The sequence below is a fragment of the Nicrophorus vespilloides genome, unplaced genomic scaffold, assembly GCF_001412225.1.
Source record: "Nicrophorus vespilloides isolate i.1.1-1 unplaced genomic scaffold, Nicve_v1.0, whole genome shotgun sequence".
In the NCBI taxonomy this organism is placed as follows: Eukaryota; Metazoa; Arthropoda; class Insecta; order Coleoptera; family Silphidae; genus Nicrophorus; species Nicrophorus vespilloides.
Genome location: NW_017097115.1, coordinates 1 through 15,600, shown reverse-complemented (window position 1 = coordinate 15,600; position 15,600 = coordinate 1). Strand labels below are relative to the sequence as shown.

General features: G+C 38.7%; 3 protein-coding genes and 1 long non-coding RNA gene across 4 annotated transcripts; 2 read left to right on the top strand and 2 right to left on the bottom strand.

Annotated features, from left to right (window-relative positions):
- Positions 1-614: 614 nt before the first annotated feature.
- LOC108558985 (probable ATP-dependent RNA helicase DDX27) lies at positions 615-3,169 on the bottom strand. The gene is made up of 3 exons (XM_017916095.1): positions 2,983-3,169; positions 1,078-2,830; positions 615-1,018 (listed from the first exon to the last, which is right to left on the bottom strand). The coding sequence occupies exons 1-3, from the start codon at positions 3,082-3,084 to the stop codon at positions 639-641; spliced, it is 2,235 nt and encodes a 744-aa protein (XP_017771584.1). The 5' UTR covers positions 3,085-3,169; the 3' UTR covers positions 615-638.
- Positions 3,170-4,037: 868 nt separating this feature from the next.
- Positions 4,038-7,662, top strand: LOC108558984 (GMP reductase 1-like). Its single transcript, XM_017916094.1, has 6 exons — positions 4,038-4,250; positions 6,101-6,220; positions 6,325-6,582; positions 6,637-6,825; positions 6,893-7,076; positions 7,137-7,662. Exons 1-6 carry the CDS (start codon positions 4,164-4,166, stop codon positions 7,334-7,336), a joined length of 1,038 nt encoding a protein of 345 aa, XP_017771583.1. The 5' UTR covers positions 4,038-4,163; the 3' UTR covers positions 7,337-7,662.
- Positions 7,663-7,833: 171 nt separating this feature from the next.
- LOC108558983 (putative vitellogenin receptor) lies at positions 7,834-14,300 on the bottom strand. Its single transcript, XM_017916093.1, has 11 exons — positions 14,047-14,300; positions 13,776-13,978; positions 13,571-13,701; positions 13,272-13,518; positions 12,928-13,212; positions 12,383-12,872; positions 12,110-12,311; positions 11,423-12,052; positions 10,974-11,356; positions 9,717-10,918; positions 7,834-9,649 (listed from the first exon to the last, which is right to left on the bottom strand). Exons 2-11 carry the CDS (start codon positions 13,975-13,977, stop codon positions 8,085-8,087), a joined length of 5,337 nt encoding a protein of 1,778 aa, XP_017771582.1. The 5' UTR covers position 13,978; positions 14,047-14,300; the 3' UTR covers positions 7,834-8,084.
- A 382-nt stretch (positions 14,301-14,682) lies between these two features.
- Positions 14,683-15,300, top strand: LOC108558964. The gene is made up of 2 exons (XR_001890920.1): positions 14,683-14,839; positions 14,942-15,300. It is a non-coding gene; the product is annotated as an uncharacterized LOC108558964 (long non-coding RNA).
- The last annotated feature ends 300 nt before the right edge of the window (positions 15,301-15,600 follow it).

Below are 15,600 nucleotides of genomic sequence, written 5' to 3'. Positions count from 1 at the left end.
ATAATTTCTATGTATATTTTTTTTTATCTATACAATAATATTTGTGAAATTGTTGACATATTGTTTATGTTTTATTATTATTTTTTTTTTGTAGCTTAGTTAATATTTTTTTATTATTTTCTCTTTGTTTTATTTATATTTAAAATATATCGTAAATGAGGGAAATGAAAGTAAAAAAGCAACCACCGTGAAAACAACTTATAGACACAATATATAAGTCTATATATATATATATATATATATAGAGAGAGAGCGAAAGAATGTGATTATTTGTTTAATATTATTTCTTATTTTTTTTGTTTTAAATTAATTAATTATCTTTTTGTTCTCCCTCTATTCATTATTATTATTTTTTGTTTCTTTTGCGTAAAATACGATGACTTGTAATATTTCTTAATTGTAGATTTTGTGGAAAGGTTGATGAAATAAGCTATATATTGTTAAATAGAAATATCTTAATATATAATATTGTTTTCATTCAATTTGAAAATTATTGGTTTCTTCTTATTTTTTTCTTTCTTTATATAATATAAATATATATATATATATATATTTGATTTAATCGAAGAAAACAAGTGAGAAGAAAAAAAAAACAAACAACGTTAAGATTTTTATAAAGAAGTTAACGAATCAGTTTATTATTTTTTCTTTTTCTGCTGCGGTTTTCCGAAAGCTTTCCCTTGTCCACCTCCGAACATTTTTCCTGATTTACCACCGCCGGCGCCGCCCTTCTTTCCACCAGTTTGTCCTTTCTTATTGTTTGTCTGCATCTTTTTGGCCACGTTCGCGTCGTACCTCAACTTCTTCGCGCCCTTCTTTGAAGTGTCTGTCAGCTCGGACGTGAAGTTCGAGGATTTGCGTTTGACGCCGCCGCTTCCTCTTGCCTGAGACTCGACGATTGCGTTCATCTTCTTCGGTTTTAACTTACGTTTGGCCGCCCTCGCCTGCAGCAATGCCACTTTGTCCATTTCGTTGCGAACAGAGTCCGGTGCATTGCCTTTTCCGTTTTTACCTTTACCTACAAAATAACACATTGATTTCTCATTCCGCAAATAATAACAAATATTTAGATCGTACCTTTCTTATCCTTGTTTCCTTTCATTTTTTTATCCTTTAACGATGTTCCAGTCAACGAAAGACGTTCTTTCTCCTTGCGACGTTGATCCTTCGACTGGAACCAAGGTCTCGAATCCTGCTGAACACCCTTCAAAATGTTGTCCGCGCGATTCGCCTTATTTTCCGCCATGCTCATAAACCGCTCTTCCATCTCTTCCCTCAGAATGTCCTGAAGTTGATCCTCAACGCCGACCAATTTCTTTTTGTACTTGTCCAAAATATCGTTAGGAATGAGCCTACTTTTTACAGAACTCTTGGCTTGCTTAACGATCTGCTTGACCATCTTCCTCTCCAATTCGCCGGCCAACGAAACGGACACACCAGCTCTTCCCGCTCTCGCCGTTCTGCCCACCCTGTGAATGTAATGCTCAAGGGTCGCGGGCATCGTGAAGTTGATGACCGTTTGAACTCCGACGATATCCAAACCACGAGCCGCCACATCCGTGGCAATCATTATATCAGCCTCTTCCTTCTTGAACTTGGCCAATGCTTCCAATCTCTGTGGTTGCGACAGATTACCGTGCAGTTCAACCACTTTGACGCCGAGCAACCCGAGCAGAATGTGTAACCTGTGCGCTTGCTTCTTAGTCTGCACGAAGATAATGCAATGATTCCGGAACGTACGGCAGACGAGCGCGGCCAAAATAGGTTCCCTATCGCCCTCCTTATCTTTGCGAATCCTCACGAATTCCTGCCTCAAGTTAAATGCCACCCCTTGATTGCTGTCCACGAACAACCGAACGGGTTTATCCAAAGATACTGTCGCCAAATCCTTCACTTCGTCTGTCATCGTCGCTGAGAACAGCATAGTTTGTCTAGTTTTCGAGCACTGCTTAATGATTTCATTCATCTGCTCGGCGAAATACTCATCCAACATCCTGTCGGCCTCGTCCAGAATTAACACTTCAATTGAATCGAGTCCAAACGTCGGCGTACTTTTCAGATGATCGATCAGACGACCCGGCGTCGCAATAACTACATCTGGATTTCGCCTAAGCACATTCTCCTGAATCTTCAAATCCAAACCGCCTACAGCTAGAGCTACCTCTATATTAGTATACTGTGTTAATTGTTTAGTAACTTGATACACTTGTACGCCAAGCTCTCGAGTGGGTACCAAAACCAATACCCTAGAAACAGCAGTCTCTGCAGGTCTGTACAATAATCTCTCCAGTGTGGGAAGCATATATGCTGCAGTTTTACCAGTTCCAGTTGCCGCACACCCGCAAATATCCCTACCCAATAAAGCCACTGGAATAGCTGCAGCCTGTATAGGTGTTGGATGTACAAATTTCATATCACCTATAGCTTTCATCAAGGGTCTAGATAAATTCATCTTGTAAAAATTAACAGCACCGCTATCATCATTACACACTGGGATATCTTCGAAGAAAGCATCCTTCTCAATCTCACTGCTCTGCTTTTTCTTGTGCCTACTCTCTTTAACCTTAATGTCATCATGTTTCAACTCATCATCAGATAAACTTACATCAGATTGGTTTCCATCAACATTCTCATCAACATCGTCCTCTTCATCTTTCACCTTTTCTCTTGCCTTCTTAATTTTATCATCAGTTTTAGATTTTGCTTTCCTCTTTATGTACTTGTTCAAATCATTCCATGTATCTTCATTGTACTCCTCTGTGCTGGCAACAAATTGAAATCCAGTATCAAAATCCTTTTTCGTTATATTCTTTTGCTTTCTAGGTTGAAACTGAAATAAAAGAAAGAAAAATGGTTATAAAAATCGCACTCTAATTTTTGTAGGTTTATAAAAATTAAATTTTCATCTAAACATTCAACTAATACCATGTTTTTTAGGTTAAGATTTAAAGAAATTAAGTGAAAATATAACTGTGTACATACCATAACTTCATCGTCGGATTCCTCCGAAAAACATTCCACTTCTTCGTCATCTTCAATAGTTTTAATTAAATCTAGAGACTTATGTTTGGCGGGTTCCTTCATTTCGCAGTTGTTACAAGTAGAGGTTAAGTTTGTAAATGTCAAGAGATGTACGGAACACGTGTGTTTTGAAAATAATCGTACCAATCGTACGTTGCATTTTGATTCTTGTATGTGCCAATAGATGGTGAGTTAGGTAACGAATAGTCGTAATGTTTTTATTTGTTAAAACAAAAATATGCAATTAGTAATATATAGAAAGATTATTCAATCATCTAATGCACTAACAATAAATTAAAAATACTAATTAAATTTGATTGATGATTTGTAGAATAAGTTGCCTATTCCAACCGCTAGTTACGTAACCAAAAGTTGAATAAGGCTGTTATTGTTAAAACCATAAGTCAGCTATATTTGAGATAATAAATTGTTATAAAAAGCATTTAGATTATACTTATGGATTTCGATTTTGATTTAATCTATAATTATTTGTTTATTACTGATTATAATCGCCGATTAAAATAGTTTTCATAATTGAATATTGATTGAAAATGTTTGTAATCTATATAAAATATCATTTTTTAATCAATTAAGCATATTCATAATATTCGATCTATATTTCTACATATGTGAGATCTTAGTGAAATTATATTTTCTGGAAATGTTGCTTAAATAATTAAAACAGAACTTCCCATACATTTTGATAAGATGGGATGTCATACTGACAAACAGATAATATATAACATAATTGTTACACTGATTGTTACACTGACAGTAAATAAATAACATATAACACTGTTTTTCAACTGTTATATCTTGAATCTGTAGTTATTTTTTTAAAATTATGATGTATATGTATGTAGGATAATTTGATTTGAATCATGAGCAGAAAAAAATCGATAATTTGTGGTAATTATGTAGGAAAAATAAAATGGTAAAAAGAAGGTGCGCATTGATATTGTGCACGTAGACGTCAGCCGGAGGAGCGCGAGGCTTAGCGCACTGGATCTATTAATACAGCCTTGCATGTTCAATCCGTGACAGTCCAAGTCCGGTGCAATCCAGTCCTTTCGCGTCGCGACTGAAAGAGTACATCGAGAGTAAACACAGCAGGTCGCAGCAGTACAGAGTCTGTCTGCAGGATGCCGAACATCATCAACGAGATCAAGCTCGACTTCAAAGACGTCCTGCTGAAGCCTAAAAGATCCACACTGCGGAGCCGCAACGATGTTAGTATTATCGATTCGCATCTTTCGGCATTTATTACATCGTGCACAACATAATATACTTACTTTTTTTTTTGTTGTTGTTGCAAGGAATAAAAATAATAAAATTCAAACAGCATGTAATAGAGTGCGCCCGCCCTTCAATCCACCTTTATTTATAAATTTGCTATTGGCCCCGTTCTCTATTTAACTTGCGCTTCAACTCGGTTCCGAAATATATAAATAATTAGCGTCAATTATCATAGTTCGAAATTTTGAAAATTACTACACGAACAAAAAACAAACAATGACGCACGTTACGCAAGCTGCTTACTTCAATCTTTACACACATTGATCGTTTTTTTTTATTTCGTTTTGTTTTCCTCAAATTTGTACAGAATCTTATCTAACCGAATGCTATTATGTTGCATGAACCCTATTTTGCAACAACACCAAATTGTTCTAATTAGACTAAAAAAAATTGTTGAAATAATATCAGTTTAGTTAAACTAAAAAAAAACGATTAATTTATCAAATATAAACTTTCAATCCAATGAAATCGTATTTTCTAGTACAGAAATTATATATATTTATTTTGTTCTTTTTATTTCAGTATATGTTTCTTTTTGTACGACATTATTATTATTCTTATTTTCTAAATTACTAACTAATAATTACTTCAAGACAATTTTTGATTTAAACATATTTATTTGTCTGCCCTCTTAAAGATATTGAAACTAATTGAGACAAGTGTATCAATATTTTTGTAAATTGTTCTTTTTATTTTAAGATTCGATCATTCGCGTGGTATTTTTATAGTGCGCTAAAACGCACGTTAATATCGCAATTCGACTGGTATTTTTAAATCGCGACACAGAAAGAAAAAGCAACCTCAGTACCAAACAGCTGTCTTTTTTTATATCTATTTTGTGCAATAGTTTGTACCATTTTTCTTGTAGTATTTGCTATTTCAAAGAACGAATTGATCATTTCGTGACAGCGCACGCCATTAAATCGTTTCCGATGCTCGATTCTCGACAAAAATTTGTTTTCAACGCACAATTGATTTCTGTTTAATAAACAATTAATAATTATCTGTCAGCGTGCTCTAGATTAAATGAAAAATCATTATCGCACGTTAAGTACGTCACTGATTAAATACTTTGAATTAATTAGTTTCAAATAACTTTTTTATAATTCTTCATAAAAAAAATAAAACAGTGCAAAATTAGTATTAATAGATGATTTCTATACACAGAAATAAAACATAATGTGCATTTTTGATAATATTTTAAACTTCATTTGTTTAAACAAAAATAAGAAAAGAAAATATAGATTCAAAAATATCTGAACTGAATTGAAATCAATTGAAGGAACACTTATGAGAAGCTGCACAAATTCTTTGATGCATCCGCTCAATTAGATGTGAATCTACTCCAAAGTGCGGATAAGAAGGCCGAACAAAAACATGATGTCAGTTTCGACTCGACTCAACAATAATAATATAGCAGGCAATTATTTCCTGTTTCCATGGGAATTCTTATCGACTGTTGTTGAGTTTGCATTTGTTCGGCGCTTCTAGTACATTCATTCATTATATATATATATATATATATTTTTATGTACTATTTATAGCTTTCAATAGTTAACGTAGCTTTCCGTTCATATGAACGTACACGCACAATATTAATTGATTAGAAAGATTTTGTATATGAAATGTGAATTATTTTTGACATATGTCAAATTGTTTGCACACCATTTGTTTATTAGTTGCTTAAGAACCGCTTATTTAGAAACAAAAAAGTCCATTATGTTGGAGTTAATCCTACTAATTTTGAAAATTATTGTAATTCGGTGGTTGTGTTTGCTTGCAGGTGAATCTATTCAGGTCAATTACATTCAGGAATTCGAAGAGGACGTACGAAGGCATTCCGGTGATGGCGTCCAACATGGATACTGTGGGAACGTTCGAGATGGCCAAGGCCCTCTCTAAGGTAATGTTTGTTTATGATTGAAATATCTGTGCCTGGCACATGCAGGTCGCGTGTGCACTTTGATTGATCTATTTGTTTTTTTTTATATGAATTTCGTTGAGCAGCACGGCCTCTTCACGACCATCCACAAATACTACAGCCTGGATCAATGGAAGAAGTTCGCCGACGAGAACCCCGATTGTCTGAAGAACATCGCCTGCAGCTCGGGAATGGCAGCGATGGACTTTGAGAAACTCTCCGAAGTGTTGAACGCCATCCCGGACATCTCCTTCATCTGCTTGGACGTAGCGAACGGATACTCGCAGCACTTTGTCGAGTTTGTGAGGAAGGTGCGAGCAGCTTTTCCCACGCACACCATAATCGTACGTAAAATAAGCAAGAAGGTAGATTAGAATTTGAGGAATATTTTTATTTAGGCAGGAAACGTTGTGACTGGAGAGATGGTGGAGGAGCTGATACTCTCCGGGGCGGACATCATCAAAGTCGGTATCGGTCCAGGATCTGTCTGCACAACCAGACTGAAGACAGGAGTGGGCTACCCTCAGCTGTCTGCAGTCATCGAGTGTGCTGACGCTGCCCACGGCCTCCAAGGACACATTATTTCCGTAAGGAGATAAAACGCCGAGATCTGTTGTGTTGTTGGCAATCGCTCAAATCTGTTTTGTTTTAAAGGACGGCGGTTGCACGTGCGCCGGCGACGTGGCCAAAGCCTTCGGGGCGGGCGCCGACTTCGTCATGGCAGGAGGAATGTTTGCTGGTCACGACCAATGCAGCGGTGAACTCATCGAGAAGGATGGCAAAAAGTTCAAACTGTTTTACGGGATGTCTTCCAGCACGGCGATGGAAAAACATGCAGGTTTAACAATATTAACGAACTATTACATCGACCTCAAAATATTCACATAATTTCTTTTAGGTAAAGTCGCAGAGTACAGATCGTCAGAAGGAAAGACTGTAGAGGTTCCCTACAGAGGTGACGTAGAGGCTACAGTATTGGATGTTCTTGGTGGCCTCAGGAGCGCCTGCACTTACACCGGCGCTGGCAAACTGAAAGAGCTTCCGAGGAGGGCGACCTTCATCCGATGCACCCAACAATTAAACACAATTTACAGCTAGTCACAAACTGGAGCACAATTATTATATGATCAACGCGGGGAGGGTTGAAAGACTATTTATTAAAAACGCGATCGCACACAACTTTTATTTCCTCTCCATTCAATTGAAACGAATTACTTATTAATGCAGAAGAGATCGCTAACGGAAAAACACCAACTTCAGGGATTATTCTTGTATTGTTTTAATTATTTATTTAAGATGGATGCGTGATAGATTGATTCATTTGTTTCTTTTGATTGATTAAATTGATTATTTTGTGAACGTTAAAGCGAGATTTAGTGTGATTCAACTACAGAAGAAATAAAGATATATAAATAACCTGATAATTTATATTTCACTACTATAGAACATCAATTGTGGTAAAATATCGATAAATATATAGAGAATTCTTGTGATTTAGGTAATCAATTAAATAGTCATATTAATTTATTTGTATTTTTATTCAACATTTTTAAAAAATTTATGAAACAAAAAACAAAACGAGATAAAACATAATTTTTTTAATATTTTTTAAACTTTAACATTATTTTTTTTTTAAGTTTTTTAAAATTGTGTTTGTAATTCATTAGTTCTCTCTATGTTCTATTCTTTTCTTTTTTTTTGGTATTAAAAACTTAATGAAGTACATGCGAAAATTTCAACGCTCGGTTGAAACGTTTGTTTACAAACAGTAAAATAACAGGCAATAAATAAACAATACAGGAAACATATACATATTCTGGTTTGAGAAAAATTGAAAAATTTAGTGTTAATCATCCAATCTGACTAGAGGTTTTTCCAGCAAAGTGTCGTTCGTTGGTTCATGATGATGATGATGATTGACCGGATTGCTGTATTCGTGTTGGCCAGGCGTTAACATGGCTCGACTCTCTGATCGTTGATTCGAGTTCATGCTATAAACGGGATTGTGGAAACGCATGCTGACATCGAACTTTCCGCTGCTGCGTTTCTTCAGCACAAAGTATACAGCTAAAGCGACGACGATTATCAAAATTGGAATGAGAACCCCAACGAGCACAGAACCGGAGCCTTTCTCCTCTGCACCATTGAAATTGTTCGCAGACGACTTCCGTACTCCAAATCTGGGCCTCCTGTCTTCCAAATCAGCTGATCGGGATGACTTTTCGCAATCCTCTCCTTCGGTGACGACTTTACCGGATTCGCACAGACAACGTGCACCAACATCGCTCGGTACGCAAAGATGACTGCACACATGTCCCACGCAAGCGTTCGTCGATTTCGGTTGCCTCGAGATTTGTGCGATCGCGAAATGTTCGCTTCCGTAGACGTTGCTCTTGAAATTCTCGCACGTCCTGTGCATCCCGTATAATGGACATTTCCCCATATGTCCGAAGCTGGTCATGTAATATAGGTGATCCTCAAAGAAGTTTAAACTGCTCGGTTTCGTGATGTTTGTGAAGAGGACGATTTTCTCGGTGCCGTCGTACTTCAGTCTGCTGATGCTCGACGTGTGCTGATCGGAGACGTAAAGTAATTTTTTGTTGCTATCAAAGGCCAATCCTGTTACGTAACCTGAAGAGCTCTTCACCAGCTCGTGTATTTTACTCCCATCCAAATTGGCTTTGTAAACCATCGATCTGGGACTGTTGAAAACCCACCATGTGGTCAGCGTGTAAAACACGTACTTGTTAACTGAATCCACCGTTAAACTCGTCACCTGACTGTGCATATCGATGTTCAAGACTTTCGAGCATTTCTGCTCCAAAAAGTTGCACACCCTGATTGACTTATCCGTACTATCCGCGTCCACGTAATAAACGTTCTTCGTAATCCAATCGACGGCGAGCTTGCGCGGCTTTCCAAGCTCTGCAATGTATTCCCCGCTCTTATTCGATCCATGTATCCTGTGCAAAGTTCCCGATTCCTCGATGGTAAAGTAAACGTACTCTTCCTCGACGTCTACATCTAATCCGGTGATCTTCGGCGTGTCTTCAGAGTGCAAAATAGTCAGCGAGTTATCCGCTTGCGATAATTGCCGTATCTCATTCTGAAGACTGAAGATCATCTTCATAGATTCTCCGATACTCTTGCACGAGGCTTTATCGTTTCTGATGATGAAACCTTCGTAGCAGGAACACGTGTAACTCCCGACTTCCTCCGTACACTTTTGACTGCAGATCGGCGGTTCCCTCATGCATTCAGCGATATCCTTGCAACTTCTTCCATCTCCGGACAATTCGAAACCTTCGTTGCACACGCACATCGGTCCGCTCGGTGTCGGCTTGCATTGGTGGTCGCAAGGGTTTGATCTACCGTTGCAAGAACTGGCGCACGCTCCATTCTCGTCGCTTCCTAAAAAAAGAAGGATAAAACCAAAATATGTACGAGATTATATTTTTGATGTGATATGACGATTTACCATCGTAGCAGTTCTCTTCTCCGTTACAAACGAGAGCAAGATCGATGCAAGCACCACTTTTACACCTGAACCCATGATCACACGGCACGTTCGAATTCAATTTGGAGATGTTCGTGTTGTTTGCGCAAATGCTTTCATCGCTACCATCACCGCAATCGTCAGTGCCATCGCAGATCCAGAAATTAGCAATGCATTTCTTGTTGTCGCACTCGTATTCATCGATGTGACAATCGGAACAACCCTGCTCATCCTCATGATGCGGACACTCAGATAGACCGTTGCATCTGGCGGTGTCCGGAAGGCAAAGAGACGTATCGCTCGTGCACTGAAATTCATTTGGACCACACTCCAGTTCACTTCTAAGCGCACAACCACGCTCATCCGAGAAATCAGCGCAATCATCGACATCGTTGCACTTTAGCTGTGCATCAATGCAGAGACCGTTGTCGCACGTGAATTGATTTGCATTGCAACCTCTCTGTTTGCAATTGCTATGCTCATCGGATAAATCCGGGCAATCCGCTTCGAAATCGCATTCCCAGTTCTTCGGAATACACATTCCGGAAAGACATCGAAATTGATTGGACGCACAGGTGTTCGAAGCGCAACCAACTTCATCGCCACCATCGTTACAATCTTTGATCCCATCACAAACGAACCTGTCGTGTATGCAAATATCGCTCGAACACTTAAAGTAATTTGCCTCGCACATCTTCGTTGTTTTATCAGCGCACTCGGTTTCATCAGATCGATCTCCACAATCAAAGTGCAAATCACAGACTAAATTCTTGTTGATACACTGACCGTTTTTACATTGGAAAAATCCGAATGGACAGGTGTTCGTGTACATGCAACTCTCTTCGTCTTCACCGAGCAAACAATCTTTGCGTCCGTTGCAGCGCAGCTCCTTCGGGATACAAATATCCGCGTTGATACAATGGAATTCGTTAGGGCCACATTCTTGCATCTTAATGCAAGTCGAGTTATCTGAAGATAAAGACATTCCCAGAGGACACGCACATTTGTAGCTCATGTGCAGTGGTAGACATATGTGCGAACAATTCTTTTGGCAATGATGCGGCGGGATAGGATAAGGAGTTGCTGAGACTAAATGCATATTCTCGATTCCCTCTGGTATATCCAAAGTAATTTTCTTGTTTAGACCATTACCGATGTTATCTTTCCGAGCCCAATACACTCGCCTAAAAATAAAATTTCATTATAACTACCATAAGATTTATAGAAGAAAAAAAATACCTGGAGTTGTGGTTCGTCCAAAACAGATCTTTGTTCAAAGTTGTGATGCTAACAGGAGCGGATTGTAAGGCACGAAAGCCGTGTCGGTCATCACCATCAGCACTTGTACTCTCTACATTTCCAGTACCGCTGTCCGCCCAGAAAACCCTATGCAAACCAGAATCGTAGTGCAAGGTTACAGGTCCCAAAAGACCAGATTCTGCGATGTGTGTCCTCGATGTTCCATCCATGCGTACTCGATCGATATGCACAGTTCTCTCGTTCTTATTTTGAGTGGCAAAGAACAGCACTCCTTCCTCCGGAACCAGCGCTAAAGAAGTAGCGACTTCTCCACCCATATCATGCACTAAAGTTTTGCGCGCTTTAGTTCTTAAGCTGAGAACCTGTTAAATCATATGTAAAGTTAAATGCGTATTTAAAAAAGAAAAACAAAAACACAAAATGAATACCTCAATCGTTTCGCGTTCGGTGTCGCACCAAAACAAATTGTTTCCAAGATAATCGTAATCCAAAGACTTTATGCTTCCGATCGATTCAGATAAAAGGACTTCACTCATTCCGCTCCCCAAATCAACACTGATTAACTTTCTGGTTGCAATATCCGATACGTATAAAGTGTTATTCAATGGACTGTAAGTCAATGCGCCGATTTCCTTTGCAACAGTTGGAAGAGCGGCGATGTCGTGTTTACCCAACAGCTGATGCTCGATCTGCACGAGCATATCTTTAGCTCCGACCACCAAAATTTGCTTCTTCAGAACTTCCTTGCAAGTGTGCTTATCTGAGGAGAGAATCTTGTCCTGACTGCAAGCACAACTATAAGACTTTGGGCCGCTGATTAAGCATATGTCGCTGCAGAAGGACATCGCGCACGGATTAAAAGATCGTGGCTTCAGCGCGGAATGATAGATGTGTAAGCCGTAGATGTATTCGCGCTTCTCCTTCACGAGCGTGTGGTGTTCTTTTCCGTTGAATTTATCGCAGGATTGAATCGAACGCGATCCCCAATCCGACCAATACAAGCGATTCTCGAAGACGGCGATCGAGTAAGGATGCTTCACGATTTCCTCCAATACAATCTAAAAACATATACATGATAAATGCGAATCAATAGATAGATTGAGCTATGCTCGAACCCTTCGATCCGTTCCATCCAATCGAATGCTTTCGAGCGTCATCGTTTTCGCGTCCGTCCAATAAAGACGTTCGTTCGGATAATCGATGGTCAGACCGTTGGGCCATCCGATATTGTTCGACACGAAGGTGATGTCTTGGGTTCCATCCATTTTCGACTTGGCTATCTTCGGTTTCTTGCCCCAATCAGACCAAAACATTTCACTGCAAATATATATATATATATAATACACATTTAATTTAGACACAATTCTATTGCAACTAAATGCAAATACCCTTCCAAAGGATTAAGAACTATGGCCCTGGGTTTGTTAATGTCTTGATTGACGAGGACGGTGCATTTGGTGCCATCGTTATGGCACACGCCGATGTGCTGCATTTCGGAATCAGTAAAGTAAATGTTTCCGGTGATCCAATCGACGGCCAAATCCTCCGGCGATCCCAAACCTGAAGTAATCAACAGTTCTCTGTGCGATCCGTCCTCCAGCGACCTGATGAGATTCTCGTGCTCCGAGAAGATGTCCGTCCAGTAAACATGATTTCCATCATAAGAAACACCGACGACTTGCTTCAGATCTTTCGCAATTGGGAATAGAAGTTCGGATTCGAGAAAATAACCGCGGATTTCCGTCTTCGAACTGAAAATCATCATCGCTTCACCGCCCACCACTTTGCACGTACGCATATCATCTTGAAGGATATACTTGTTGTCGCAGTAGCATTCGTACGACCCAGGCAGATTCTTGCATTTCTGATCGCAGATTCCTTTAAACATGCATCAAACAATTAAGTATTATTGACAGATTTCCAAAGAGAATACCATAAGTTTCACACTCGTTGATGTCTTGGCAAGTTTTATCATCGATAGTGTTGTATCCGCTGGGACAAAGACATTTGGGACCGGACGGCAGTTGAACGCAATCGTGAGAGCATTTGTGAGTAGCGCAAGTGGAGTTTTTATCATTGCAAGCGTTTCCTTCGTCCGTCTTATCCGGACAATGCGGTGTTGAATCGCAGACGTTCTCCACTTTGATGCAAGTCTTTTTGTTGCCGCACAAGAACAGACGTTTATCGAGTTTACAATCTTTGGGATGTATGTGGTTCTCTGCAAATTACAAAATATAATCAGAAGTTTACAAACAAAGATTGTGCAGTCATTTTTACGGCAATCCTCCTCATCGGAATTATCGTGGCAATCGTTTCCTCCATCGCATCTCCACTCATTCGGAACGCAATGTCCGTTCTTGCACTTGAATCCATCACACTCTAAGTTTATCGTGCATCCGATGGTCTCGTCTGTACCATCAAGACAATCGTTCTCCCCGTTGCAGACGAATTCCGTAGGAATACACAGCCGATCCGCGCATTGCCATTCCGTGCTCGAACAATTCGTGGGATTCATATGCAACAGCTACAAATTATAAAATCTTATTACTAATTAAATGAAAAAAGGAAAATATTACCTTAAAGTTTTCACAGTTGGCTTCGTCCGTGAAATCGCCGCAATCGTTTTCATCGTCGCACACGAAATTGTGAAAAATGCATTTCCCATTATTGCACCGAAAGTAGTTGGGTTCTTTACAGAAGAATAGATCTGCAAATAAAAAAAAAAATAAAAAGTTTGATGAATACAACCAAAAAATGAAATAAAAATTAATAATTAATTACCGCAATCCTCCTCATCCGATGAATCTAGACAGTCTGCGTGTCCGTCGCATCTTTTGGCTTTCGGTACGCATTTGCTGTTTCTGCATACGAAACTATCGGTGCCAGAGCAATTCGCATCCAGCTGGCTGTATAGGGAATCGAGGAAGCCGGTGCTGCAGCCGACCAGACCGGCCAGCAAAATGTAATTCAAAATCTTACACATACTGAAAATAATTATTAAAAAAAAAACAACAACTATTTTTTCAAATAAAATAATACGTCTGTAATTTACCTGACAACGAGCGAACATCGATAATTTAAAATTGTTAAAAATCGTTGTCGATGGTTTAAGATGAACGGCCGGATGGGAACAAAATGGTCGAGCACAAAATCAAACGAATGTGAAGTTGAAAGAAATAAAGTTAGAGGACAAACAAAAAACGTACCGCCAGGAAATGCTAATCTATAAATACGAAGATAAAAATGTTGAGAAAGTTTGCCGCTAAAACATATCTGTATGTACTTGTATGTATTTCATTGAAACATTATTATCTATCTATTCGTACGTTTATAGGAAACGTTAAAATATTTCATATATCGAAAGTATTTTTTTAACATCCACTTTATGATCATAATTTATTTAAATTCAATAGTTAGGAATGTATTCTTTAGCAATCTTATTACCATTCTAGGAATTATATTTACATTCGATGATAAATAAATTGTAAACAGTTTATAGTTTTCTCAAATAATCCCTCAAATAAATATTTTAAACATAAAAGATTTAAATTAAATTTAGAAATATTTTAACCTTTCCTATAAACGTACGAATAAATAGATAATATTTATCGGGAATAATGTTCCAATGAAATACATACAAGTTTCTCAACATTTTTATCTTCGTATTTGACGGTACGTTTTTTGTTTGTCCTCTCTCTGTAAATCTTCCATTTCTTTCAACTTCTCATTCGTTCGATTTTGTGCTCGACCATTTTGTTCCCATCCAGCCGTTTATCTGAAACCATCCGCATCGATTTTTAACAATTTTAAATTATCGATGTCCGCACTGGTCCGCTGGTTGTCAGGTAAATTATCGACATATTATTTTATTTGAAACATTAGTCTTTTTCTTTACTGACTGCATAATCTTTGCTTGCAAATTTCTGATTATATTTTGTAATTTGCAGAAAACCACATACATCCCAAAGATTGTAAACTGGATAAGCGTTTGTTCTTGTGCGGCAACAAAAAGGACTTGCATCAAATTGGAAAACGTCTGCGATTCAACACCGCATTGTCCGGATAAGAAGGACGAAGGAGACACTTGCAATGATAAAAACTTCACTTGCGCTACTCACAAATGCTCTCACGATTGCGTTCAACTACCGTCCGGTCCCAAATGTCTTCGTCCCAGCGGATACAACACCATCGATGATAAAACTTGCCAAGACATCAACGAGTGTGAAACTTATGGTATTCTCTTTGCAAATCTATTCGTACGTTTATAAGTGCTATATAAGAAAGGTTAAAATATTTCTAAAATTAATGTAACTTTTTTTTTTTTTTCCTCAATGAAAACAATTGATGTCATCGTTGACGGTGGCTCTTCTGAGGTGATTCAGGATACCTGAATCTATCGGGCTTGGTGGCGAAATGCAGGCATGACGGTGGTGATCCTCTCCATCAGGGCTTGCATTGCCAGAATGAGATCGGTGAACATTTCAATGCTGATCGCTTGGGGGGCGGAAACAGCTGCTGCAAAACTGGCTGGTCTGGTTTGGCCACGAGGCGCCGCAGAAGGCGACGGACGGGTCGGCTGGCTGGGCTTGAATTGCCTGGGAGCCTG

Coding starts and splice junctions, on each gene's coding strand:
- LOC108558984 (XM_017916094.1), top strand. CDS start 4,164: ATGCCGAACATCATCAACGAGATCAAGCTCGACTTCAAAGACGTCCTG. Junction 6,221..6,324: donor TGGCCAAGGCCCTCTCTAAG/GTAATGTTTGTT, acceptor TTCGTTGAGCAG/CACGGCCTCTTCACGACCAT. Junction 6,826..6,892: donor TCCAAGGACACATTATTTCC/GTAAGGAGATAA, acceptor TTTGTTTTAAAG/GACGGCGGTTGCACGTGCGC.
- LOC108558983 (XM_017916093.1), bottom strand. CDS start 13,977: ATGTGTAAGATTTTGAATTACATTTTGCTGGCCGGTCTGGTCGGCTGC. Junction 12,873..12,927: donor CAACGAGTGTGAAACTTATG/GTATTCTCTTTG, acceptor GCATGTTTAAAG/GAATCTGCGATCAGAAATGC. Junction 10,919..10,973: donor TGGACGAACCACAACTCCAG/GTATTTTTTTTC, acceptor TTTTATTTTTAG/GCGAGTGTATTGGGCTCGGA.
- LOC108558985 (XM_017916095.1), bottom strand. CDS start 3,084: ATGAAGGAACCCGCCAAACATAAGTCTCTAGATTTAATTAAAACTATT. Junction 2,831..2,982: donor AATCCGACGATGAAGTTATG/GTATGTACACAG, acceptor CTTTTATTTCAG/TTTCAACCTAGAAAGCAAAA. Junction 1,019..1,077: donor AGGAAACAAGGATAAGAAAG/GTACGATCTAAA, acceptor GTTATTTTGTAG/GTAAAGGTAAAAACGGAAAA.